General features: G+C 50.7%; 1 protein-coding gene and 1 long non-coding RNA gene across 2 annotated transcripts; one reads left to right on the top strand and one right to left on the bottom strand.

The window, feature by feature from the left end:
• Window positions 1-450: 450 nt before the first annotated feature.
• PTTG1IP (PTTG1 interacting protein) lies at window positions 451-22,025 on the bottom strand. The gene is made up of 6 exons (XM_075998586.1): window positions 21,801-22,025; window positions 13,140-13,192; window positions 9,433-9,541; window positions 6,651-6,822; window positions 5,286-5,332; window positions 451-2,576 (listed from the first exon to the last, which is right to left on the bottom strand). Exons 1-6 carry the CDS (start codon window positions 21,913-21,915, stop codon window positions 2,530-2,532), a joined length of 543 nt encoding a protein of 180 aa, XP_075854701.1. The 5' UTR covers window positions 21,916-22,025; the 3' UTR covers window positions 451-2,529.
• Window positions 22,026-22,101: 76 nt separating this feature from the next.
• LOC142865523 (uncharacterized) lies at window positions 22,102-24,701 on the top strand. The gene is made up of 2 exons (XR_012915726.1): window positions 22,102-22,637; window positions 23,324-24,701. It is a non-coding gene; the product is annotated as an uncharacterized LOC142865523 (long non-coding RNA).
• Window positions 24,702-27,805: the final 3,104 nt, after the last annotated feature.

Raw genomic sequence — 27,805 nt, 5'->3', positions numbered from 1 at the left:
AGTGATTAAAGGGGCAACACAGACGAGGGTGGGTGCCCCCCAGGGAAGGAGGGCCTGGGAGGTCGGGGCGGGTGCACGAGCACACGGGACACAGAGCTGCGTTTCACACGGGGGAGCCAAGCGCGCGCCTCCCCAGCCCTCTGTGTCTGGTGCCAGAGGAGGAGGGAGGACGGGGCGGGTACCGACGTGCTAGGACGGCCGCCAGAGACCCGCCTGGAGCTGGCACTGACAGGAGAGCACACAGCAGGCGGCTGCGGGCAGGGGCACGGGGACGGGGACAGTCTCGGGGTGCAGCCGTCCTCTGTTGGCCACAGGCATAAAGTCTGGAGACTGCCTGCCTCCGACAACGGGTCAGACGTGCACCTTTACCCAGAAAGTGCCAGCCCCCAGCTGCTTGGGCTCTCCGGGCAGAAATGTAGATGCCGGCAGATGAAACACAGAAGCACAGACTTATTAAACAGAAGTGTGTATTAAACCATTTCATTGGAAACTGGTTAAAGATTAAGGCACTCCAAACCTCATGGTTTCCATGAGGTTACAATTTTGTGGCTGCTCTTAGTACTAAACCAGAGGAAAGCACACGGACTGAGACCAGCCGTACAAACACCCCGACAAGGGTGTCCATGCTGCACGAAAGGATTATGCACTAAATTTAACAACGGGCAGTTCTACTTTCAGCTCAGCAACCTACATTCAGGAGACAGTGTGATTTTATATACATACTGCTGTATTAACACGAAGTTCACTGAAGTCTATTAGAAAGTTTCTTTTATGAATAAAAGAGTCAAATTTTGATGGCTGCTATAAAACACTTAGGAAATCTTTGTAATACTTTTTTAAGTATACTTTTTAAAAAAAATTATTACAAATGCCCAAGAAGTCAGAAAAATAAGAGTAAAGAATTTGTTAAAGGTTACGTCCTTAGTTTGTGAAAATTTCAGGGCAGAAGCATCAGTTACGGTACAGACATACACAGCTAAAAAGGCTTATCGAGCTGTTTGATGATTTCTTAAAGTATTTTGGATCACAGTGATCTGTCTGTGAACTTTATTTCATGCCGAAGACAGTTTTCTCTGACAGCATGATTGTAAGTGTGAAAAGAGAACACATTGCTTATTTTAGGTGCTGTCGACCTATTTTCCCAAAGCAAAACTTTTTTGAATTCAAAGCAATCTGGCAACTGGGGCTATTCTCAATTTCTTTTTTTAAGCAAAGCTTTTCACATAGTTATTTCATTGTATATTGCCCTCCCTGCTATGAAGTGCTTGGTCCACTCACTAAAGTCATGTATCTTGATTTTAAGGAAATGTGTGACACGCACTGCATCATGGGTACCTGGAGTGCCATTGAAGAACTCTCAGAGACGCTGGCTCTGAAGGGAATGCTCAAAACACGCCCAGGCAGAGTGGCTGGAAGCCAGTGACCTCCCGAGGCAGGACGCTCGTCACTGTCTGCTGGGTGCTGTGCAGGGGCCTCTCAGCCGGCCCTGGACACTCCTGCTTCCAGGGCCCGTGGAGGAACCCTCCCTTCTCCTCGGGAAGGCACCCCACCAGACAGCCTGAGGAGCAGAGATCTGCAACTCGACTCGACTCCTGCAGACTCTGCACGCCAGCCGGGGTGGAAAGCGCAACAGCGCCCTCCTCCTGCCGCCGGCGCACAGGCAGCTCACCAGTGCCTTAGAAGCAGGGCTGGAAACTGCACTGATAAATCAAGTTTCTACTGGGAAAAAGGTTCCCATGTTCTATTAAAGATACAAATTTTTTAAATTGTCCAGTAAGGGGTCTGAATTTTTATATGAAAGCTTTTTGGTGAACTCTTTTAGATGGAGGAAAGAATCCTAAAATTATTTTTGAAAAAATGACGGTGATTTTACGTATTCCTCAATGCTACTCGATACAGTTGGGGTCAGGAAGGGGATCCCTATTAGTCTGTGAGCTGGAATGCTGTCTTCAGCAAAAGCCACCCGAGGCAACCCAGGTGAGGAGTCAAGCGAGACGGGCATGCCAGGCCGTGCACAGACAGGCCACAGATCCTGTCCATGGCGTATAGGGAAATGGTGAGGGCCTGGTCCATTCTCCCTGCAACAGAAGTAAAACCGACTTTCATCTGCTGCTGTGTGAAGCTTGTCAGTGGGCAGAGATGAACTCAAGAATTCTGCCGCTGCACAGAAAAATTAACTGCACAGAAAAATTGGTGCTGTTAGGCTGCTTAGTTTACAACGAGCTAATAAATCGAGAAGAGTAGTTGAATACGTACATTTCCTCCTCAGAAAAACAAAAACTACCCCCAAAGGTTTCCTGTCCCAAGTGACTGCAGAAAAAGAGGTAACAGGGAACAGAAGAGAGGTCGCAAGTGTGCAGGAACAGAGAAGAGCTGTCTTCCAGGGCAGCTCCCCGAGTGCCTGTCCTGGAGGGTGGCAGGGGCACTCGGCCAAGGTCAGGAACAAGACGAGGGCGGGCGTCTCCCCTGCCGGGGCGTGCGGAGGGGCACGCACAGGATGCTTTGGCTTGCCTGGAGAGTCACAGCGTTTCAGTTGTTTTCGAATCTAGCGTAAGGGTTTTCTTCTTTAAACAAGCCTGGAAATAAAATGAACTTGAATTATAAATTCAATCATTCAAACCAGCAACAAAATTCAAAAAAGCCACATAAGTTAACTAAGTCTTATGCGAAGATTAAGGTTAAGGTTATGACAGAACAGGTGTTCTTAGAAGGCTCAAATACTATTCTTTACTTTTTCTGAAGTCAAACCACAGTTGACTTTAAAACTGAAATAAAATTGACTGGAAACAAAAATTCTAAAACATCCTGAGGAATAAAGACTTATTTGCTGATGCTCCTAAGTAGAAATAAAGAAATTTAAGGCGTGTGTTTCTTTACACAAAACAAAACTACCTTACTCTGAATGTCCTTGCAATTGCTGGTGAACTTAGAATTAAGGCTACATAAAGAATTAAGGCTACGGACCGTCAATTTAACGCTCAAGTGTTGGAACATAACTGGAATATAATATGTATTTTACCATTAAAATAAATGTGTGGTGCTAACAACCCACGGGCTAGTTTTCTCTTCCCGTTGCAGAAACACACATGTACACGCACACGCACACACACTCTCTCTGTAAAAATCTGTATTGTTTACCAAAATTATCTGGAACAATGCAACAAATCTATTTATTGCAATTTTGGGCAGGGGCCAGTGGGGAAGGTGGCCGGGAAGAAATGCGGGACAGAGCAGAGAAGCCGCAGGCGGCGCTAAGGGAGACCAGGCTCATTGTCAAAGGGGGAGACCGCCCTCGCCAGGCTCTGGGGCAGGAGCCCTAGTCGGTGTCAGCGGCCAGCTACCAGACACCAAACGCCAAATGCAAGCAGTGGCCTTCAGGTCTTACTGGAAACACAGCTCTCCTAGGTCTGTTTCTAGTTTAGCAGGAAAACCCAAATCAGAAGAAGGGTTCCACGCGCACGCTGGTCCTGAAGCGTTAGCCGAGCCAGCGCAGTCGCGGCCCTCTCCCCTCCTCCTGGGAACTCCTGCACATCGCCGAGGCCCTGCAGAGTGCAGGCCATTTGATGTGATTTGTCATAAGCCGGCACAAAAGGGTTATTTCATCAGTGCAATTAAAGGGCAAGCTAACCCCCAAAACAGCAGGAACACACTCAGTGACACAGAAGATGCCAGCTCCACCGACAGCCTCCCGCCCCCAGGGGACTTTAAACACTGCCTGTGCCTCTGCTTTTTATTTACATTAACATTAATCAGAGGCCAAAAAGCTCCTTTTGATTCTTTTTGTGCAAACCAAGCTGCCTCCATCCTAGAGCCGGCAAAGACGTCAACGCGCCGACCGTCCACAGGCACAAGCGCGCACTTGGCGAGCGCGGAGAGCCCAGTGCAGCCCACGCTGCACCCGCACACACACTCGGGACACGGGAAGTGGAGGTGGCACGGCAGGGACAAGACCTGGGGCAGCACTGGGAAGGACACCCAAGGACAATGGAGAGTGAGTAGCAGAGGGGGCGCAAGGGCAGCAGCTTGGCATGAGCACCGCCCAGGCACACGCAGCACTCGGAGGAGACGGAGGGGCACGTGAGGAAGAGGCTACACAGCTGCTGGATGCTGCACCTCAAAGACAGGAGCAGCAGGGACAGCCTCCAGCCCGAGCCTGCCTGGAGGCCGGCAGGGGCGACCACGGCCTGAGGCCCGGCCTCTGGTCATAGCATATGAATGAGGCTATCCAAGGAGGCCCAAGCAGATGGGAGAGGGACACACCAGCCAGGGGCAGAGGTAGCCCACGTGCACATCCCTGTCTGCAGGAGGCGCTGCCGACTGCCGCTCCTGGGCTCTGCTGTAACATCCCCCCCAGATGACAGAAAAAAGTACAGTGACATAATGTCCCCAGTGGGCAGGAGCCGAAAATACCACTATTTTAGTAAAATACGATATTTCCTTATTCAAAGAGGAGACTCCCAAAAAACCATGCATTAGTCAGAAACAGATTCTGAACCTTTCCTGATTAGATTCAGCCTTTAACACGGTGCTTCAGGGAAAGCACGGTGGGCTCAGGCCTGAGGACCTTCTGAGGCCGTGTGGCTGGCTGCCACGCACTGACAGCCACAGCCTCACATCCACCACCATGATACTTTTAGTATCATGTAATCTAAGGGGGTACAGGCAATTGAATGTGTATTTCCAATTTACTCCAATTAAACAAAACGTTTACGCTTGACACACATGTTCATTCTGGCTACTTCAAAGTCTCCCCCCAAAATCTCTTCAAACAAAACCAAACACAAACAAAATCTCTAGGAGACACGGTGAGAGGAAGCATGGCCTCAGTTTTGGTGAATTCTCTGAAAAAGGAAATGTTGTCTGGGACATTCAGAAGATGGGAACAACAGCAGCACACCCCGAGGATGAAGGGCTGCACTTGAGACGAGGACAGGAACCCGAGCACCAGTCACACGGGCACACCTGCGTTAAGGCTCAAGTGAGATGACAAAGCAGCTACAGACAGCCCATTCTGGAAGCTTTAATACTTCATAAGCAAACAAGTATCCAAGAAAGCACACGTCACGAAGCAGTCTGGCTGAGATACAAACGCTTTGAGACGTTTGTGGGATGAGTTAACTACAGCACCACCTGGAATGAGACGTCTTTCTGTTCCAACGAGTGAACCCACAGAAGAGAAACCAAGGCCCACATCCACAGCTGGATCCCACCTGGTAGTAACAGGGACCAGGACGGTTTGGCATCAATTCGTAACCAACTGAAAAGGAAACAAAATTGATTCTTACCATATTTTTTTCTGATTTCATCATGTCTTGACTTCATCTCTGCTCTCCTAAAAAAGAAAGAAAACACTGTTAGCACCAAACTACTAAGTACAAATGTAACTTCAAAAGACACACCCATTACTCTCCTTCAGCAGAGGCTGTGGGTTTCTTCTGGTGGCTTCCCTCAGTTCCCAGGAGGAGACAGGGTGGGGACAAGCTTAGCCATCGGGCCACACACTGCCAGGACAGGCAGGGTGACGGCAAACCCAGTCCTCAGAGCTGCTCCAATATATCATTCTATTCTTTTCAATAAAAGCAATTCAAATCCAATACTATGATTTTTTTTTTTTTCTTTTAAGGGGAAGAATCCAGGCAAGCAAAATACTATGATTTTTAAAAAGTTTTTTTCATGTAAAGAAAATGTACTGATAGTAAAAATGGTAAGCCAGGCCAGGCGTGGTGGCTCACACCTGTAATCCTAGCACTCTGGGAGGCTGAGGCGGGCGGATTGCTCAAGGTTGGGAGTTCGAAACCAGCCTGAGCGAGACCCTGTCACTACTAAAAATAGAAAGAAATTAATTGACCAACTAAAAATATATATACAAAAAAAATTAGCTGGGCACAGTGGTGCATGCCTGTAGTCCCTGCTACTCGGGAGGCTGAGGCAGTAGGATCACTTGAGCCCAGGAGATTGAGGTTGCTGTGAGCTAGGCTGATGCCACAGCACTCACTCTAGCCTGGGCAACAAAGTGAGACTCTGTCTCAAAAAAAAAAAAAAAAAAAAAAAAAAGGTAAGCCAGATTCTGAAGATGGCTAGGAAAACACACTGTTAGCTTTCATTTTGTGGCATGTGACCTCAAGTGACATCTTCCACAAGGAAGATCTAAGCAGCCTCTACCCTCGCCAGCTGCCAGCCTGTGTGCCAGGTGTGGATGACAAAACCCGCCTCACCTGCCTCCCAGGGCTGCCACAGGCCCCAGCACACTCGGGGTGGTGCTGTGTCAGAGAGCGGTGACGCCAGACCCAACCCGGCCATAGGCTGGTCCTGACCAATGCTGTCCCTCTGAGCCTCATCATAAATGCATGGGACTAGACTAACACCCTTCAAAGGCCCTTCCACCTTAGCGGTAGTAACAAACAGCAAACACGCACGTTTGCCAGCCAGTCACCACAGCTGCAACCCTCCCTTCACCAGCGGGAGTGGCAGACAAGGAAACTGTGACCAGGGTCCGTGGCCAGTTCCCACCACACGCTTCTCACTCTCTTTGCTACCACCTGGAAATTCCCATGGATACTGAACACAAAACTCATGAAACTTATTTTCATGGTCTTCCAGATCTGAATTCCCTGGAAATGAACTTCTTCCAGGCAGGACTGCGAGCTCACCTTTCTTCCTGCCGCATCCGCCGCTCTTCCCGCTCTCTCATCTCCTTCTCGTCACTCTTGTCCAGCTCCCGACGCCGCTTCCTCCGGCAGCAGCAGCAGCAGCAGACAGTGATGCCCAGGAGGATGGCCGCCCCCACCACTGACATGGCGATGATCAGCGCCTCGAAGTTCACTGGAATCCAAGCACGCTGGGTTAGACCTGCTCCTAGTATGGAAGCTGCAGCTACAGCCCTGTTCCCTCGTCTGCGGAGTCATCTCAGAACACAGGGGCGCCGGGTTCTGCCATAGCCCTGCAGCCACAACACGGTCCCACCTTGGGCAGGAGGGCCCTCCCGGAGTCTCCTTTCAGCCACATATATGTGACATACAATTTATGGACTAACTACAATGAACCGAAGCGACAGGGCAGTTTTTATCACTGGATATTGAAAAGATGTTTCAAGCCTGAGAAAAGTTAAAAGAAATCAGAAAGAAGAAAAATAACTCTAAGCAGCATATTCAGACCCTCCTAAGACATTCTAAACTCTTAATTTAGTGGAACCCATAGAAATGGAGGTTAAGCCAGATACCATTTTTATTATTTGAATCAAAGTCAAGAATATTACAATAGCCCAGAGGATTACTTGAGGTCAGGAGTTCGAGACCAGACCCCGTCTCTACTAAAAATAAAAATTAGCCAGGTGGGATGGCATGGATTTGGCCATCCCTGTCACCTAGGGTGGGAATTTCATTTCACAAGAGAATGAGCAAAAATGCCTACTATTTGAAGAGATGCTCAACATCATTAGTCAGAAAAATGCAAATTAAAGCCACTAAGATATCACTACACCCCCACCAGAGGGACTAAAATTAAGATGACTGAGTACCCCACATGCTGGCAGGGATGTGGAGCAACTGGAGTCCCACATTGCTCAGAGGAAAACGCTTGGCAGATCTACTAACCCTCAACATGAACATGTGCTGTGAGCTGCAGTGCCGCTCCGAAGGCCAGCCCAGCAGAAGCGAGCGCCTGTGCCAACACCGCTGAGTGTCATCCACGGCAGCGTGGGAACCACTCCTGTCCGTCATCAGGACAGACAGTCCACTCTGGAATGCCGCACAACAGTGAGACAAATGACTTGCACGAGTCTCAGACGTGCTGAACAGAAGTCCAGATACAAGACTATTGTTTCCTTTCCATAAAGGTCAAGAACAGGCAATGTGATCTGTGGTGACCCATGGGGGTCCTGACAGAAATGGGACCTGCTCAGAGTGTAGGAATGTCCTCTGGGCGGGGATAACCCGAATATGTTGCAAAAGTTCACTGAATATATGTATGTGCATATGTCTGTGTGTATGTACCACAGTCTATGCAGAGAAGGAGACTAAACAGGGGTGTGCTTCGTTAGCAGATTCGTGTCAATCTAAACACACCTTAACAACAGGTGCTGAAAACGTCAAGGACTCCCTGGTGCAGGAAAGGTCCCATAGAAGATAGCAGTCAAGACGGAAGCAGCCCACGGTGAGGCCCTAGGAGGCCTTTCTGGTGTGGGGCTGGCAGAGGACAGCCAGCTGGGCAGATGTGATGGGTGTGCGCACACATGTGCACACACACAACCCACACACACGCTCTTGCACAGACATCCCACAATCACAGCCACCCCCCAGCCCAACACAACTTCTGAATTCCCTGGGGTCTTGACATCAGAAACAAGTTCTTCCAGATGGAGCCGATGGATTTTGAGATGGAAATCGATTAGAAAAAAGATAAAGAGTAAGCTGCAGAGGGATCTAAGATGCAAACACACAGAAAGAACCTTCAAAGTGCTCTAAGAAAATATTGGATCCTCTGTGGAGCTTAAGAAGATGGCCTATGTGTTACCCCAAAACCCAAAGCCATAAAGGAAAAGATTAATAAATTCAATTACTTAAAGATGAATTCAATAATAGGTGGGAAAAAAACACCCCAAACTAATTTAAAAGGCAAACTAAAAAACAATTTGAGGCCAGGCACGGTGGCTCATGCCTGTAATCCCAGCATTTTAGAGGCCAAGACGAGAGCATCACTTGAGGCCAGGAGTTCAAGACCAGCCTCAGCAAGAGTGAGACCCCTACTTTTAGTCTCTACTAAAAATAGAAAAATTGGCTGGCATGGTGGCGCATGCCTGTAGTCCCAGCTACTTGGGAGGCTGAGGCAGAAGAATGCTTGGGCCCAGGTGTTTGAGGTTGCAGTGAGCTAAGATGATGCCATGGCACTCTAGCCAGGGCAACAGAGCAAGACCTTGTCTCAAAAAAGAAAGAAAACAAAACAGTTTGAATCCCAAAAGGGCTCATTTACCCAATAAAGGAACACCTGTAAAACCAACTCTATGCAGACAGAGACCCAGTAGAGAACAATAGGGCTGTGTCCATGCCAAGCAGGGATTCTTACGCTGGATACCTGGAGACCCTGTGGGAACCCACAGCAGGTTTCAAGGGTGGCACATGAGCACAATACACAGTCTGCATGATGTTTAAAAAAGCGGCCTTCACACTCCCCCTTTCCCATCAAACTCCCCCTTTCCCAGCCACCTCCCACGTCGAGAGTTCAGTGCCAAGGGCGATGACCTGGAAGGTGGTCCTCCAGACTCTCCAAGGAGCCCAAAGTCACCTTCCCAGACACCAGACTGTCACTGGTTTCCAGCCGTCTCAGTGGAAGTCACAGAGCTACTGGCATGTTTTCCAGCAACTTATGTTAACTGAACAAATACTAAAATTATCAAAATAGCACTGACTTTGCAAGAAGCAAATGAAAACAACTTACCCCAACAAACACCCCAGCGTGCAGAACTCAGTTTGCAAAGTGAACCAGGAGGCAGGATTTTTGTGACTGGGTAGTCCACACATGCCTTGTTAGTGTTGCACCACAGACACTGCAAGAGATCAGCATTAGGTAAACGTTAGAAACGCAGCATAAACACCAAAGAACCAGACCGTCCAGGGCCCCCCGACCACCTTTCACAGCTGCCACTGCCGACAGGCATGGTCATCTCTCATGGGTGGCTGTGACGGCCTTATCCGTGTTACTCAGACTTCTTCCAGAGCTCACCCGGCCATGGCCTCCGTGCTGCTCCTGAGAGCTGCACCCCTGTTGCTCCGGCCTCTGTACAGCCTGTTCATTCTGCCGGGAGCACTGCTCATTCTGCCGGGAACACTGCTCCCCTCCCCAGACACCTGCACGGTTCTCCCACCTACTCGACCAGGCCTGCCCCACCCAACCCACGTCACACTGCGCCCGTCTCCCCGATCCCTTCCCTCGGTACCGCCTGTTTCACTGTGGCACCTCCCAACACACTGTGCACCCGTGTGCTGCACTGGGGCAACCCAAGAACACAGGACAGGCTGGCCCACAATAGGCTCATTTAGTGTCTGCTGAATGGGCTTTGGCAACCATGGTGATCACTATACGTAGAAAGGTACCATGCGTTCCACTTCTGATCTTTACAACTGCACTAGGTTGCCGCCATTTGAAAGATAATGCAATTAAGGCTTAAAGGCATCTGCCCAGAACTCAAGAGCAGGAGAGAACCTCACAGAGGCTCTCGTCTGAGCCCTTCAAAGGTTAGGGGTGAGGCTGGAGCAGCACAGAGACAGCACCAGCAACGGGGGGGGGGGGGGGGGGGGTCAGCCACAGGCTGTAGCAGTGCACAATGAGGCCCAGGAGCACTTTGTGAGCCAGGCACCCTGGGTGACAAGAAACACAGCCTAGGTGCCCTGGGTGGACATCCTCGGCAGACAACACATAGGAGAGGGCAAAAGAACTGCACTTTCAGTGCAATCAACATGCCAGCCAATGTCGAGACTTTGTCTGTTTTTTAAATCTTATTATTAGTGTTACTACTGTCTTTTTAAATAGGATACAAAATCATAATTTTTTTTGTCCCTAGTAAAGTCAAAAGTCTACTACAAATTTTTATTAAAATGTAACCTGGGCTTTCTTTCCCAGGGCTATTTATACAGTGATCACTTTAATGTGTTATTTAAACAGCTTAGATTACAGGGGTCCTCAAACTTTTTAAACAGGGGGCCAGTTCACTGTCCCTCAAACCGCTGGAGGGACATTGGAGAGTGTGGCACACATTCCACACATGCGCACTGTGGGCCCAGGCTGCTAAGCAGGACAGGCAGTGGCGGCAAAAACACCCGGCGGGCTGGATAAATGTCCTCAGCAGGCCGCATGTGGCCCACAGGCCGTAGTTTGAAGACGCCTGGCTTAGAATATAATATTTTAAATTTTTTTAATTAATTTATTTATTTTTAAAGAACATGGGATCTTGCTAAATTGCCCAGGCTGGCCTCAAGCTCCTGGCCTCAAAACATCCATTTTGATAGGACAGTTTTACTACAAGCCCTAGGAGCTCACTGGGAGGACACAGTGCTGTTTCTGGTCATGGTGGTGAAGTTTGGTTGTGTTTTTAATCGATGAAGTAGCATGCAGGCAACAAACAACTCAGGCAGCACCAAGGGGACAGTCTGCCGCAGCTTCTCTTCTTCCATCCCGAGGCCTCCTAGGCACTCCGACATTCTTCTAGAAACCCCGTGTGTGTGCTCAAGGACACGCCCATGTGAGACTGGAGCTCGCCGCACGTTTGCTGAGCGTCCCTCTGCTGCACCCCTTTCCAACTTGCTCTACCTGGGTTCAGAGCAGGGGTGAGGTCTTCAGGTGAAGTCCAGGCCTGGGGCTATTGTGGACTGGACCCTCCACTGTGACCTGGGCAAGTCCCCTAGCCACCTCACTGAGGCTGCTGTCATCAACACACCCAACCGAGGGTGGTGAGGCTTCCACAGGACAATGCAGCAAAAATGCTCTCCAGGCCGCAAAGCCACGTGCGACAGTAAGCTATTTTTATGGCTGAAATGACTCTCAGTAGAAAAATCCAGAGACCAAACAGAAGCACCATCAAGATAATACCACCCATGAGGACCAGACCCACTTGAGCACGTTCAACGTTATCGATGACAAGATCTGAAAACTATAGTCACCACATCTTTCAGTTCTTAATCAACAAATCCAAGTATTCACTTAAATCCCACAAACTGACAAGATATGCCTCAAACCCACACTTCTGCCACATAGGGTGGGAACTGTTTTTTAAAAACATAGTTAATGCCTTAGAGTGGAAATCATCTAACATGTCTTTCCTGACCTGTCACCAAACCTCGCTGACAGGGAAAGAGAAACACAGGTGCTACGGTTCTTGGTGTCCTGTAAAACCTGGCTGGAAGAGGCAAGGGTGGCAGCCTCCCTGGGACCCCAAGGCACAAAGACCCCACGGAACGCTGGCTTTTGCCCCAACCACTGCTACCCACTGCTGGCCTCCTCTCAGGTTTTCCCATGCTGGGGACATAGTGCTGCGATTAAACAGGATCAGAGACACCGAGTGTAGGTGCTACCAAATCAAGAGCTCCGCAGCAAGACAGCGCTCAGAAGGAGTCAGCTGGGGCCGGCCACAGGCGCAGGACACCGCGCTGAGAAAGCCAAAAGAGCCCCGACAAAGCAGCGCATTCACACACCTTTAGCAAGATCCACACGGCTGCACTATTTCCCCACCGCTGCTTCCACCTCTCCCGGAGAGACAGCTGAACATTTCCATGAGAGCCCAGGATGATCACCTGGAAGTAACCCTGGGAGGCTCTGGCCCCACCTCGTAACGTGGAAGACTAGAGAACCTTGCTCTGGAATGGCTACACTCTCGCTCAAGGTTACTCAGGCATTTAGAAGAACTAGGCACAAAATCAACCACACTGGGCTGAGTCTTATGGTGTGACTTGAGATGCTATGGACAGAGTCTGACCCACTGGACCAGATGGCCCCACTCCGATCCCATGTACAGAGTTGAGAGAGAAGCATCTGTCGCAGCCCTTGACAAGCGAGGTAGATCTGAGGTTTACAGACAGCCCAGTTTCTCCTGAAAAGGGGTCTATTAGGAAAGCTGTCCTCACAGCTCCGAGCAGGGAATGGGTAAGGAGGACTTAGCCACTTTACAAGTGTGGACTCAAGCCCTGACTCTGCTCCCAGAGCACTTGCTGCCATGTCTTGGGGGCCCATCACACAGATGAGGTCACAGCCCTGCCCCCAACAGGCCTCTATGGTCTAATGACCCCACAGGAAAGGCCTAGGACAGGTTAACGGTCGTAGATTAGAGGCTAAGCAGGTCTCTGACCTGGTCACCTAATGCTCAGCCAACCTGACACCTCCCATCCAGCTCACACGCCTGCACGCCTGGCCCCACCCACACGTTTCTACGCCCACCGCCTGCTATGGGAGTGAAGTCATGGACACTGGTCGTGCTCAGACGGTATATGCAGTTTTCATGAGATGGTTTAATATGCCTGAGAAAGGCTAAAATAATATTTAATAACTGTCACAAAAAATAGCTCCACAAATCCTAAAAGGCACACACAAGTGACTGTGGATTTAGAAAAAGGCAGTCTGCTTTGGGATCGCACTCTAATCTGCATGCTACTTACGGAGACGTTCTTCAGGCACTCTTCACAGGTTCTGTTTGTGTTCTGAGAACAGGCTGCAGGGGAGAGACAGAGACAAATCAATCATGGAGAAATCAGGCAATGCCAATATTAGCTCCCAGGGCAACGAGGGACTAGTGAGGGGCACTGAGAATCTCTGACTGGAACTACCAAGATGAACATGCCCTCAAGAGGCTCCTGCTAACAACCCTTCTTCAAGACAGTTGGAAAAAACATTCTGGAACCCTGCTGCAAGAGAATAGCAAACACACAGCTCTTATCTGCAAGGGATCTTTCGGGAAGGAAGAGATTCCAAACACAAAAGGCTGTGTTTTACGTGTCTCTCCTGTAGAGGAGGTGAGTCATATGGCCTCGTAATCTCGAAGCACTGACCCACTGAGTCTTTCTGCTCATCGGCAGACACCTTTTGGGAAACCAGGAGCCTCCCTCCAAGGCCACAGCAACACCAGCAACACTGCCGAGAAGCACACCCATGTTTTCAGACTTACCTACAGGTCTCACGTGACAAGGCAGGTCTCAGCGCCCTGGCCAGCCTCTGCTAGACAGGGCTGTGCTCCCCATCTCCAAGGGAGCAGCACTGCCCGGTTGGCCTATTCCAATCACGCAGAACACACGGGACTCTGCCAGCTACGCACAGTACAGCTGCTATGAGAAGGAGTGAAACTCCAAGCAGCTAACAGCTCTGGACTCAAGGTGCTCAGCAGCGAAGAGCTACCACTGCATGAATAAAAGACCTCCAACATGTGACTCAGCAGCTGCCCACTGCTTACTCCCACACCCCTTCAAACACACACTTTGAAAAGAGCTCTGTGCTCCATGAGTCACCAGAGAAATGCAAATTAAAACTCCCATGAGCACTCTGGGAGGCCGAGGCAGGCGGATTGCTCGAGGTCAGCAGTTCAAAACCAGCCTGAGGGAGATCCTATCTCTACTAAAAATAGAAAGAAATTAATTGACCAACAAAAAATATATATACAAAAAATTAGCCGGGCATGGTGGTACATGCCTGTAGTCCCAGCTACTCAGGACGCTGAGGCAGCAGGATCGCTTGAGCCCAGGAGTTTGAGGTTGCTGTGAGCTAGGCTGATGCCACAGCACTCACTCTAGCCTGGGCAACATAGTGAGACTCTGTCTGAAAAAAAGCAAAACAAAAAAAACTCCCATGAGCTACAATTGCACACCCACAAGGATGGCTAAAATTAAAGAGAATGACAATAGCAAATGCTGACAGGGATGTATAGCAACAGGAACCCTCACACAGAGAGGAGAGAAAATGGTTCAACCATTTGCAAAAAGGTCTGGTGGTCGTTCATAAAACAAACGTGCACCCACCCCATAGCTCAGCAATCCGCTCTCAGGTATTCCATCCGAGAGACATTAGAGCCTGCGTCCACAGAAAGACCGGCGCAGGAATGTACACCGCAACTGTATCTGTAACAGCCCCAAGCTGAAAACAGCCCCGATGACCCTCTGTAGGAGGATGGACAGACAGACTGGAACATTCATACAACTCAAGCAGGGAGCCAAGATCAGTAAACACACAGATCCCACCTGCAAGGGATTTTCTGGGAAAAGTGAAATTTCAAACACAAAAGGCTGTTTTGTATGTCTTCCCTATACAGGAAGTGAGCCCTGTGGCCACGTGACCACTAACATGATTCAGCCATAAAAAGAAATGGACCGGTCTATGTAAAACACAGATGGATACAAAACCATCGAGTGGACTGTCTGAGCAGACTGTACACTTGCATGCGACGCAGCTGCAGAACAGGGGCAACTCGTTTATGAGGGGGGCAACAACGGAGATGGGGCGGGGCCTGAACCTTCTGGATTAAGGGTCACTTCTGGGTCTAGAGAGGCGTCTGAGTTACACAGTTGTAACTCACTGAACAGCACACTCAAGTTTCCTGCATGTCACTGTATGAAAAAATTTATCTTAAAAGACAAGACAGTCACTGAACTCTGGTCACTGACAGGCAGGCAATGTGGGCGCATGCAGGGACGCTGTGACCAACTCACGCACACACAGCAGGCTGGGAGCACCTGGACATAAAACGTAGTAAGGCGCGGCGATGAAGCCTCAGTGAGGGGGTGTATGTTTGTGCACCACAAAATTAATTTCCCTTTGCTGTATGTGTGAAGATTTCCATAATGTAGGGAAAAGAGCTGTAGCCGTAAGTTACAATTGCACTCATGCTTACTAACGGGCAATCCACAGAGTAAACTGGCACTTTGAAATAGCTGGGGTCGGTCCTCCTATATAATAATCTAGTTCTTCTATACTCCATTTTTCTAAATAAAACCCCATTTTATTTGAAAAGAAAGCACATTGTGTCACATATTATTCTACAGCAATTATTACTAAGTAGTACTCTTCTCCAGGTCTAGGAGTATGCTATTCAGTTTGTGTTCAAGTTTGTTTTAACCCACTTTAAATACTCAAAACGACAAATTTTATTCAGTCCCAGGAAGGTACAGAAAACTGACAGGCACGGAAATGGCTCAGTTTCTCACAGCACAGAGGAGAGGCGGGTTCTAGCGTGGTGACAGGAGCACCGCTGATGACTTGCACTGTGGGAGGAAGGAGTCGCACGCAAGTGCCGGCAGATGGCAAAGACCCCTGTGGTGGGTGTGACCAGGCACTGTTATGAACCACGGATTTAAAACCCGATTCCTGGCTCTGCTCACTGAAAGGGCGGCACCCAGTGGCACAGACGCCCCGTGCCCAGGTCTTGGTTGGTCAGCACTAAAAGGAACCGGGGCACCTTGGAGAAATGGCTGATTCTAGAACCAGGACAAGGAACAAGATGAGCTGCAGACTGCCTGCTGTGCCCAAGAGCCACACAGATTTATGAGTAAATGGCAAGACAATCTAGAACCCAGCCTGGAAGGGGTCTCCATGGCCAAATCTGGGACTATTTACACATCAAAATAAATTAACGACAGGCAGGGTATGGTGGCTCATGCCTATAATCCTAGCACTTTGGGAGAGTCAGGCAGGATTGCTTAAGGGCACGAGTTTGAGACCAGCCCAACCTGAGCAACACAGCAAACATAAATAAATAAATAGACTCCAACCTCTTGAATAAAATAGCCTATGATTTCACACTGACATAAAGCAGATAAAGAGAAGGCCAAGTAGAAATAGAAGAAATTTCTGGGCACTCTGGCTCCCACCTATAATCTCAGCATTTGGGAGGCCAAGGCAGAAGTATTACTTGAGCCTAGGAGTTGGAGACCAGCCTGGGCTACACAGTGTGGTCCTGTCTCTACCAAAAATATTTTTAAAAATTAGCCAGGTGTGGTGGCGCATGCTTGTAGTCCCAGCTACTGAGGAGGCTGAGGTGGAAGGATCACTTGAGCCCAGGAATTCGAGAGTGCAGTGAGCTATGATCATGTCTCTGTACTCCAGCCTGGGGAACAAAGCAAGATACCGTTTCTTTAAAAAAAAAACACAATAAAATAAAATAAAAAATAAAGTAGAAGAAATGATGAGTCCAGAAGTCTCTGTTTCACCACCCTCACAGTCAACACTGACACAGGCTAGAACTCCCTGAGGATGCCGAGACACTGCATTGTTTGTGGAGTGACAGTCTCAAAGCCCCTCCCCACAGGTTAACACTACTTGGGAGAGAAAATGGCACCTTCCAAGTCATCAAAGTTGTCCCAATGACCTCTGAACAACATGATAATAGGACAAAGTGACAGCACGGGAGCGGGGCCAGCCACCAAGGGCACCAGCACTGTGCAGCTCTCCTGCCAAAGTGCACCTGAATCAAATCAGAGGAAACTCAAACAAGACCAACTGCGGGTCCTTCCACAAACTGGCTTTCTTAAAACAAAGTCAGATGGAGAAACTACTCTAGACTAATGGAGATGAAAGAAACATAATAATTAAATGCAACCAGTGGTCCTAGATTTCAGGGGGTGGGAGGAACAGAACAAGTTGTTGGGATAACTGGTAAAATCTGTATATATACTGTACATCAAACCGCGTATTCAAGTATCGTATCAATGTCAAATGTCCAGATTTTGATGACTCCATCTATTCCAGTTATGTAGAATGTTCTCATTCTCGGGAGACACACCCTGAAGAATTTATCGGTAAGAGACCACATCAGTAACCTACTTTCAAATGGTTTGGTCAAAATAACAACAAGCAATACAATTATAATTTACATAACATTTTGAACAAATAAAATACAAACGATTTTGTCATAAACTGAGAAATAAGCAGATCTGGGAGTGCCATACCAATGGAGCAAACGCTGAGAGCACCCCCACCTTCCGTGCAGCTCTGAGATCCTCCTACCTAAAGCCAGGAAGGGAGGTGCAGGGGCTGCCTCTCACACCCTCCTCCAGTCCTTTTGGAAAGTCATCTACAGGAAAGGATGTCCTTCCTCCTCGGTCTCACAGTGGACACAAGAGGCAGGGATGATGTGGTATGGGAACTCACTCACGGGGAATTTTATCTCTAAAGCTTTCAGATAACTAGTCTGTGTAAACTGAAAGAACTGAGTTCCAACACACCATAAACTCTGTCTACCCGCAGGCCTATGAACTATGGGCCAGTCTGAGTCAAAGGACAGGCACGGGAGGAAGAGGCAGAGGAAACCGCCCAGTGCACACCCAGCATGCCAAGAACAGGGTGGGGTCTCGATATGGGGGAATCATCAATGTCAAACAGTCCTCAGGAAAATAACTTCGAGGCTGGGAAAAAGGCATTCTGTCCTCTCTTTCAAAAACACATCATCTTGCATAGTAGGAAGGAAAGACATTAACCATGTGTTCCTGCTCAGAAGACAGGCAGTGTTTTGTTTCTTTAAGCCACCAGTCACTTTATCACTTATCTCATCAAGGGACACAGAAAGCCATGGGCTAGAGAGCCAGAGATAAGGAAAACTGCTCTTATATCTCTGAAGTCTAATGCTGAATATGAACACCCTGACTTCTGAAGTCCTACGGCTGTGAGGCTTCCATTTAGCTTCTATTACTATTTGTCAATTAAAGAACTTCCAGTCTCATTTACTTCAGAAATGTAAAGAAAACAAGCAACCAGTGTTTACTGTCAGGCTACACTAACCCACTATGACCCCTGGAGCACTTTCCTCAAGTTTCCAGTGAATCAATAAATTCATTAAGCACAAAAGGACACACTATCATGTGTGAAGAGAGATGCTTTTTAAAATTAAGGCAGCAAGCAGGCACAGTGGCTTACGCCCATAATCCTAGCACTTTGGGAGGCTGAAACAGAGGACTGCTTGAGACCAGAAGCTCGAGACCAGCCCAAGCAAGAGACTCTGTCTCTACAAAACAAAGAAAAATTAGCCAGGCATGTAGTCCCAGCTACTCGGGAGACTGAGGCAGGAGGATCACTTGAGCCCAGGAGTCTGAGGCTGTAGTGAGCCATGATCACGCCACTGCACTCCAGCCTGGGTTAACACACTGAGACCCTGTCTCAAAAAATAAAAACTAAGGTAGCAAGTAAGTATATTACTCACTATGTACCCATCGCACAACAGGCCCCAGGCTGTATCCTGCCATGCCCCTAAGTGGAACAGGCCCCTGAAAGGCACATTGCACTCACTGTGCACACGGACAGAGGCACAGAGAACACTTACGCTGTCAATTTCAGGGGAGAAAAAAAGGTGGATGTTCATTAAGGCAAAAAAGTCCTTGTCACCCATTTCAATAGACTATAAAGTGGTGAAGAGTGGTAGTATATATCAAAAATATGAACCATGTGTTTACTGTAGCATTCTGCACAATTTACTTAGAAAGCCATGTTTCTCAGGGTGAGGGGGACAGGACTACAGATCCCCCCTCCAAATCAAGAGTCCAACTGTAAGGAGCAGTTGGTAAGACCAGACCCAGAGGTAGCCACCACTGGGGTCCTCGGGACTCCTCTGTGGAGGGCAGCAGACTGCGGTCCTTTCAGGGATCATCTTCCCCCAGATGCTCTTGGATTGAGTCTATTTTTTTTTTTTTTTTTTGAGACAGAGTCTCACTTCGTTGCCCAGGCTAGAGTGAGTGCCCTGGTGTCAGCCTAGCTCACAGCAACCTCAAACTCTGGGCTCAAGTGATCCTTCTGCCTCAGCCTCCTGAGTAGCTGGGACTAAAGGCATGCACCACCATGCCCAGCTAATTTTTTCTATATATATTAGTTGGCCAATTAATTTCTTTCTATTTATAGTAGAGATGGGGTCTCGCTCTTGCTCAGGCTGGTTTCGAACTCTGACCTCGAGCAATCCGCCTGCCTCGGCCTCCCAGAGTGCTAGGATTTTGGATTGAGTCTAATCTCAACCCCAACACAAAGTGGGTCCAAACACCCTATCAAGGTTTCTTTTAATTTCATGAATCTCGCTTTTCTAAAGATCTTCAATGCACCATGGGTTCCTAAAGGCTTCCCTCAACCAAAATACATAAAAAGACATTAAAAAGTGTTGGTTCTGGATTAGTGTGATGTATTCATTAAATTCACACAGTATCCTTGCAAAGGAGACAGAATGTTTTCAACATTAGTACTGTGCTCGCATTCCTTGAAGTATGACAAACAGTAAAAATCTCATACTAAGCAAATACTCTGTAGGAAGAGTCACTGCTGTAAGTAGCGCCTCTCTCCAAGGACAAGGAGAATGCAGACACCCACACACTAGGGCACTCAACACCAACATGGCATGACACCATTCCTCCCACTTCAAGGTGTCCCCAGTGAGAGAAACCACCGTCCCCCTCTCCAGGACTGGGTGATTACACGGGGAAGCAAACAAGTGCAGCCTCCAACTGCAGAGGTGCTGTTTGGATGACACACCGATGGCACTTCTGGTTTAATCCCCAAACTGTCACAGTCCACTCCACTCACCTCACCCACCCCTGCACCATTCAGAGGACCAGAGCAAAAGAATCAGGGCAGCCACAGGAAAACCTCAGGGCTGCTTTCCCTATGTACCCGCTCTCATAATGCAAACACACCCCTGAGCCACTGATAAGATTTCTACACCACAAATTCTCCTAGCAGACGCCCATTCTATCTGGTGAAAAGTATTCACTGCCCAGTTGTACTCAGAGCTCAATCTAGGCCAAAAGTTCCCCATACTATTGGACTCCTTTATTAACCACTTCAGGACCATGCTGACCGGCTGAAAAACCTTGCCCACAGCCGGCACTCATAGTCCCCACGATAGTTTGATAGTTCGTGCTGCACATTGATGACAAATCCGTCTTGCTCTTGTGTGATGAGGAAAGCTTTAAAGCACTGAAAGCTTGTTTTACTTTACAGGCAGCTTTACTTGTAATGTAAATCTGAATAGGTAACATATACATACATGTTTTATTATGTTATTTTTAAATGTTCACAATTTTATTTTGATAAATGAAAAATCAGAAAAGTCATATCACGGCTGTTAGCTAAAGTCGATGTGTGCGTTCATCTATGGCTACTGACTATAGTCGACGCTCGTACCGAAGTGGTTAATAAACTTCAAGACAACTGCGTTGTTTGCATCACAAACACTAAACACACTTGGAAGCAGATAAGAAGAAACTTAAACAATCCTGCACCTGGAATGAACATGCAATAAGGTCACAGAGAAAAAGGCTTTTGCTATGCTGGAGTTAAAGAGAACTTGACAAAGTCTGAGCTGGCTTGAGTTGAGAAAAAGATCAGCCCCTCAAGCTGGGCCCAGGTCAATCCTAATTGCAAAGGTCATGAAATTGAGGATGAGGGGCTATTACCCACATCTCGTGATCACCTGGACACTCCACACACAGAAGCCAGCGTGACACTTCTGAAGCAGACCTAACCCCAACCGTGACTCTCAGCTTAAAAGCTCTGGTGATTTCCCACCATCCTTGGCGCGGACCCCCAGGACTGCACTCTCCCTCTTTGTGGAACTCTGCGGGCCTCACACCAGGCACTCTCCTCCGCTAGAACTGCCCCCAACCCAGCGCCCTACCTACTTGTCTCTTGGCCACTCTCCGGAGGAACCAGCTCCTAAAGGACGTGAGCGCCCTGTGTCGGCCACCACTGGGGCCCCAGTGCCTGGCACACACCGGATAAGCGAATGAAGGATGCCCACCTGCCGGTCGGGACAGCGCAGAAACTGCATCAGTTTGCTTCAAAAGCAAGTACTACAGCGTCGTTTCCGATAAAGCCTCTCTCTCTCGCCTAAGGCATGAAACCACTGCAAGTACTCGCCGCTGTACCCTTTCCTCCCCTGGGCAGCGCAGTGGTGTGAACCCGGGCTGCGGCCCTCGAGACCCGCCAGGAGTCTGAGGCCCGGAGACCCGCTGCCGCCCCAACTCCGGCCCGCCCGGCCCGCCCGGCCCGCCCGGCCACGGTGGAGCTCGTGTGAAGCTGAGCTTCGCGGCGCGGGAGACCGCAGGGCGCCAGGCAGGGACGCGTCCCGTCGCCGGGGCGTGGGCCCCACGGTCAGGCGCGAGGAGTGGCCGCAGCGGCTGGACAAAGCCCAAGGGCCGGCGCTTTCCCGCCCGCGCAAGGGCCCCTCCGTCCCCACCCCGGGAGCAGCCCCCGCCTGCGACCGCACGCCCCGGGGCCGCCCCTCCGAGCCCGGTGCCGCCGCCCCGCGGCCCCCGACGCCCCTCGACCGCCCCGCGGCGCCCGCCCAGCCCCGGCCACCTCACCCGCTGCGGGCGGCTCCTGCGTGGCGGCAGCCGGGACGAGCAGCAAGAGCAGCGCGGCGCCGCCGAGGGGCAGCCCCCAGCGCGGCGTCGGCCCGCGGGCCCCGCCGAGCGCCATGGCCGGGCGGCGGGTCAGTCAGGCGCCAGCCGAGACTCGGACACCAGTTCTGGCTGCTCCTGCCCGGAAGAGCCGCGGCGCCGGAAGTGGACTCGCGGGGCGGGGACAGGTTAGTGCGCAACCGCAGGCTCCTGCTCGCCCCGCCCCCTCGCCCTCCTCCGGGCGCCGTTGCGCTCAGTGCGCCTGCGCAATGGAGGAGTGAGGCTAGGTAGAGAGCGGCTTGAGGCTCAGTGCGCCTGCGCAATGGAGGAGTGAGGCTAGGTAGAGAGCGGCTGAGGCTCAGTGCGCCTGCGCAATGGAGGAGTGAGGCTAGGCAGAGAGCGGCTGAGGCTCAGTGCGCCTGCGCGGGGCGGCGGGCTACGGATGTAGGGGTCGGTTCCAGCCGTGTGTTTCCGAGTCTTAACCCTGAAGTGGAGTGGGGGTCCGGGACGTTGGCCCCAGGCGCTGCTAATGCTACTCTTAAGAGGGCCCCTGCAGGAGGCGGTGCGCTCGCCGGGGCTGAGGGACGCCCGCGGCAAACCGGGAGCGCCTCCCTGAGGCGGCCGCCAGCGACCGAGCGGTGACCGTCGGGGTTTGGTGACGTGTGCGCTTGAAGCACCGAAATCGCCCTCACAGTGGGCTGCAGCGCGTACTGCTCAGCCACCATCCCGCGCCCGGCAGGAGTGTCTCGCCCCTCCGTCTTCCCGGACGCGGCCGTCGCGGATGTGCGGGACGGCCCCACGGTGACTGTCCCACGGTGACCACAGCCCTGGAGACCCCCCCATGGAGACTGCACCCATGGAGACCCCCCATGGAGACTGCACCCATGGAGACCCCCCCATGGAGACTGCACCCATGGAGACCCCCCCATGGAGACTGCACCCATGGAGACCCCCCATGGAGACTGCACCCATGGAGACCCCCCCATGGAGACTGCACCCATGGAGAGCCCCCACTGTGACAGCCCCACAGTGACGCCCCCATGGTGGTGACTCCCCCCACCACAGTGACTGCCTGTGGCTTGTCCACCTTCCCCCCACCAAGGCTTAGGGCCTCTCCATGTTAGACTCTAGTTGAGTGTATTGAAGTTCAGTAGATAGAAAATACTAAATACTGAAAAGACTTGTTTTTAAGGCTACTTAAATGACAAAAATACATATACAGGTGTGAACATAAATCTAATTTAAAAGCTGTTGGAACGCCCCCCCCCCAAACAGTTTAAGCCTTGAGATGTGACCGTGACCTGATTCATGTGTAGTTATGACTTCCGCTTCTCAGATTATAGATGAACTCACTTTCCTGTAGTTCTTGTTCCGTAACTGTAACAAAGGCTAGGGAGAATTAAATGACGTCAGGGACAGAAACCTGCCTTCTTAGTTAATGACCCTGTTATAGATTAACTTCCCCTTTGTTGCCCTGCTTTGCTTAGAGAAAACCCGTGACTGTTACACCCTCTGTGAGAATGGGAGTGTGCCCTTCCAAGAAGAAACTGCCTATAACCAGCCAAATTGCCGGAACTGTGTGGAAACTGTTGTAATCCCGCTAACTACTGTCTCTGCCGGTGTAATGACTCCTCAGCTTCCTGCTTCAGAATGGATGCCACTCCTTGGAGTTGGCGTTTCCAAGTGGCCATCCCCAAACTTTGCACGTGAACAAACTCTCTTTAAATTAACGCAGGAGTCTAGGTGCTTTCAAGACTAGGTTTCCACAGCCATAGCAGAGTGGAGATTTGGGGATTGTTTGGGAGACAAGAGAATCATCTCCTGCACTTACGAAGATCCATTATTTGTGGCTGCCCGGATCACCCTGGCTCAGCAGGAGCAGTGACTGGGATCAACTAGTGATGTCTGCCGTGGGCAGGGTACCTGCATAATGAGAGGTGTCTGCCATCTTTGCTCTGCAGGGCCCCAGCATCATCTGCTGGGTCATGTTCTGTTGCTGCCACACACCTACCTCCACCCCAGGTGAGTTCCGGGGCAGTGTGGCGGTGGCTGTGCACCACTCCCTCCGGCCCAGCACGCTGGGGCTAGCTGTGTGCCCTGAGTCTTCCATACTTCCTTTCCCTGCAAGGGCTCCAAAGTGGGCAGGATTTAACCCACCTCTACCCCCAGGGCTAGTGGGGAAAGCACTAGTGAAGTCTCTGGCCAGGGGCACTGGTGGCCACTGTGTGTTCCTGCTCACACCTCATCCAGCCCCATCACCACAGTGACGGAAAGCTGGACCCAAGGGGTGTGGACTGCCCCAGGTCATGGGGCCAGAACAGCTCTCAGGGCCTGCAAAGCTGGTAGACTGGGCTCAAATCCCAACTCTACCAGTTCCCACCTTCGTGACCTCAACCAAGTGACCTGGCGTTAGCAAGCTTTGAGGAAGCAAAGGAGATCACACATCACACACGGACCACCAGTGGGTCGTAGGTCTCAGTCCCATCTTAACTCTCTGTTCTTCTTCATTAGGACAGACCTGAGCTAACACAGGCCTCCATGCTGCTGGGCAGGGTCTCCTCTGGTCTCGTATAGACGGTTCACCAGAAGCCTGTGCACAAGCCCGCTGCACAAAGACAGCAGGTCATTGGTGTATCAGTGTGTGTGCGAACTTGTAACAAACACGTCTTCCACTTTGCTCTGGCTCATCATAAACTGACATGTTCCTTCCTGTCCTTGCATGGCTGCAAAGGGCCCTTAACGTGGCCATAAACTGTCTCTGACCCACACCTTCCTATTTAAATACTGTATATCTTCACTGAGATCTTCTATTATATACAAAGATGTTTAAAATTTATTTGCAACAGAATAAACACAAGCCTGGGTTTAGAACTATGCCCCCGGAAACTTTTTTTATCCTAACAATGCAACCACACAATGCTAATTTAATGATAATAGAAGGACATTTTAAAACACAGCTGAGTTTTGGGACAGTATGACAAAACAGAAGTTAAAAAAAAAAATACTTGGTAATTATAGCCCAAGTTCCCGTTTTCCCCACAGTGAAGTCAAGATTTGAAAGGGAGAGGAGGGGTGCAGCTACAGCTTGACACATCTGGAGTTCACAGGCATATATTCAATTGTCAAAGAGCTCCAAGCTCATAGGAATGACAGAAATGGTGCAGTACGCAGGAAGAACAAACCATAGTGACTTTTTAGAGAAACAGAATGAATACTTAGAGCAGTCTGGAAATAAAAGTGCTTATGGCTTTCCAAGAAGAAAGATGGTTAAGGAATTAGACTGACGAAACCACAGTGGTATCACGTTAGGGGAAATGGCAGCCGAACCCCAGAGCTGTGGAACGCACACAGACTAACCACAGTGGGCTGAGGCCAAAGCCCTCCCGGTTCTGGAATTCTGGGGTCTCCACCTCGGAATTGCACCTATTGGAGTCACCTGCCAGGGACTTTTACCAGAGCTTTTGTTTGGTGGCCAAGGGTCTGTACCATCTGATTTTTTTGTCATTACAAGTGCATTCCTTAGTAGGTTAAAGAATGACTTCCGGAGAGTCTGCACAGAAAGAATGAAGCTTCTGGTGACACATTAAACCTCCAAGGTCAGTGACTCTGGGAAGACAAAGAGGCTTTGGAAGGAGCTGGGGAGGGAGGGGCCCTTAGGCAGGGCCAGCAAGGTTGGGGGTAGAAGGGCAGAGAGGAGGGAGGGGAGGGCTGTGCCCGGGACCAGAGCCCATTTTCCATGGTTGGATTAAGCAACAAAGCCCAGCCTGCACCCCGGTGTGTGGGATGGCTCCATGGGGGGGCGTCTGTGCCATGCAGGGCCTCTCTGGCTCAGGGATTTGCTCTCGACCAAGACACAGAGACCTCATCCTTTGCACGCAGTCACAGTCCTCAAAGCACTTCCTGTGTCAGCCTTTCAAATCCTCTGAAAACTAGTGGGAACATGTCAGAAAAAAAACCCAAAAAATGGATTGAGGGCAACTGACTCTGTCTGTCTTGCTAGAGACCCCTTCTGGGGTCAGCCCTGGCCCTCCCCACAATCTTCCCTGGCAGAGACGGATCCTGACTCAGGGCCCTCGGCTGGCACCTGGACCCTGCCAGCCCCCTCTGCCTGCCTGGGAAGTCTTACCTGGGGTGACCCTCCCTCCGCCCCTCTTTCCTGAGGGGGCACCCCACACACAGGCAGCCCCGCAGCCCCTGTCACAGACCACACCTGCATGTTGACAATGACACCTTCATCACCTAGCTTCACCTGGTGGTTCTCAAACCGTAGTGTGCGTCAGACTCACCAGACTGCTACCCCACCTGGAGCCCCCCCCCCAACAGCAGGCTGGGGCGGGGCTGAGAACGAGCATCTCTAACAAGTCCCCAGGTGAGGCTCACCCTGCAAGGCAGGATGAGCCTTGGAGAGCTGAGGCTTGAGGCCAGCGGGTCTCGCTGCGGCTGCACACAGTCACCCGAGGAGCACGGAGCACCAGCCCTGCCAGCCCGCCTCCAGCAGGGCGGAGGGGCCTTTACAGACCCCCAGGCGAAGGCTGTGTTGAGGACCCCTGAGTTGAGAAGTGTCACTACTGTGGACGCCCTGAAGCATCATTTCTTGTTCCTTCCACCTGCCCAGGTGAAAGGTCCCAGGCCAGGTTCCCAGAGAGGCCCTCATGCAGTTAACTAAGCATTTAAAAGTAATAGTGAGGCCGGGCGCCTTGGCTCACGCCTGTAATCCTAGCACTCTGGGAGGCCGAGGCGGGTGGACTGCTCAAGGTCAGGAGTTTGAAACCAGCCTGAGCAAGAGCAAGACCCCGTCTCTACTATAAATAGAAAGAAATTAATTGGCCAACTAATATATATATTAAAAAGTTAGCCGGGCATGATGGCGCATGCCTGTAGTCCCAGCTACTCGGGAGGCTGAGGCAGCAGGATGGCTTGAGCCCAGGAGTCTGAGGTTGCTGTGAGCTAGGCTGACGCCACGGCACTTCAGCCTGGGCAACAAAGCGAGACTCTATCTCAAAAAAATAAAAAATAAAAGTAAGAGTGAGGGGCCCAGCACAGACACCGCCGCACAGGGTGGCAGTGCCCGTCTGCAGGTCTGCCGTGGCCCCACACCGTGGCTGGTGATGCAGTTTCCCTGGACTGAGGGGTTTCCCTGGGTAAAGGCCTCCAGTGCTAAAGCTGGGACGTCCACTGACTGTGGTCGTGGTCAGTGTCCTCTTGCATCTGGAGCTCCCGGCAGCATCTGTGTGGAGCGCAGGAGTGTCACTTTGGCACAGTCCCCGACTGTCCACACACCCCTCCCCTCTGAGCACTGCCAGGGAGGCCAAGGGGGGCCAGGGTCTGATGACTCCAGGGTTACAGTGACACCCGGTCCCAACTGGGCACTGGGGTGAGCAGCATCCTAGGACTGAGACGGGTCACTGGGCAGTGTGGCCAGGCGAAGAGCGAACTGCTGGAACACACGGCCAGCCAGTCCCCACGGGAGGCTTAAATAAAACCCACACTGTGCGAGTGCACCGAGAGCTTCCTTAAACAGAGACTCCAAGTGGCCTAAGGGATGCCTCGCAAGATTGTGACCCTGCGTGGGTCTCAGACCCTGTCTTGAGGGCTGTGAGGGACCCTGGGCCTCCCCGTGTGGGTATTTACCCATCTGGTCTGTCACCCTCGGATACCGCCACACGACACAGTCACATATGACCTGGGATCGTGTGGCAGGGGACCGATGATGACTTCCAGGTCACCCCAGCAAACAACCCATGAGAAAGGAGCTTCTTTTAAAACTCTCTTCGTGGCCATCCTCCCGAGAGCAGGCCCACCTGGCAGGCAGGCGTGGGCAGTGGGACAGGAGGGAGAGAGACCCCCTTCCCCACTCACTCCTGCTCTGGCCTGCAGGCCCCTCTGGTGGGGCCGCCACGTCATTTCCGGAAATCCACCTAGAATTTGGGACAGAGGGCTCAGAGAGGGGCTCTGTAGGCAGATGAGGA

Source organism: Microcebus murinus, chromosome 1 (genome assembly GCF_040939455.1).
Source record: "Microcebus murinus isolate Inina chromosome 1, M.murinus_Inina_mat1.0, whole genome shotgun sequence".
NCBI classification, from domain to species: domain Eukaryota; kingdom Metazoa; phylum Chordata; class Mammalia; order Primates; family Cheirogaleidae; genus Microcebus; species Microcebus murinus.
Note: the sequence above shows the minus strand (reverse complement) of the source record. Positions and strands in the feature narration are given on the sequence as shown.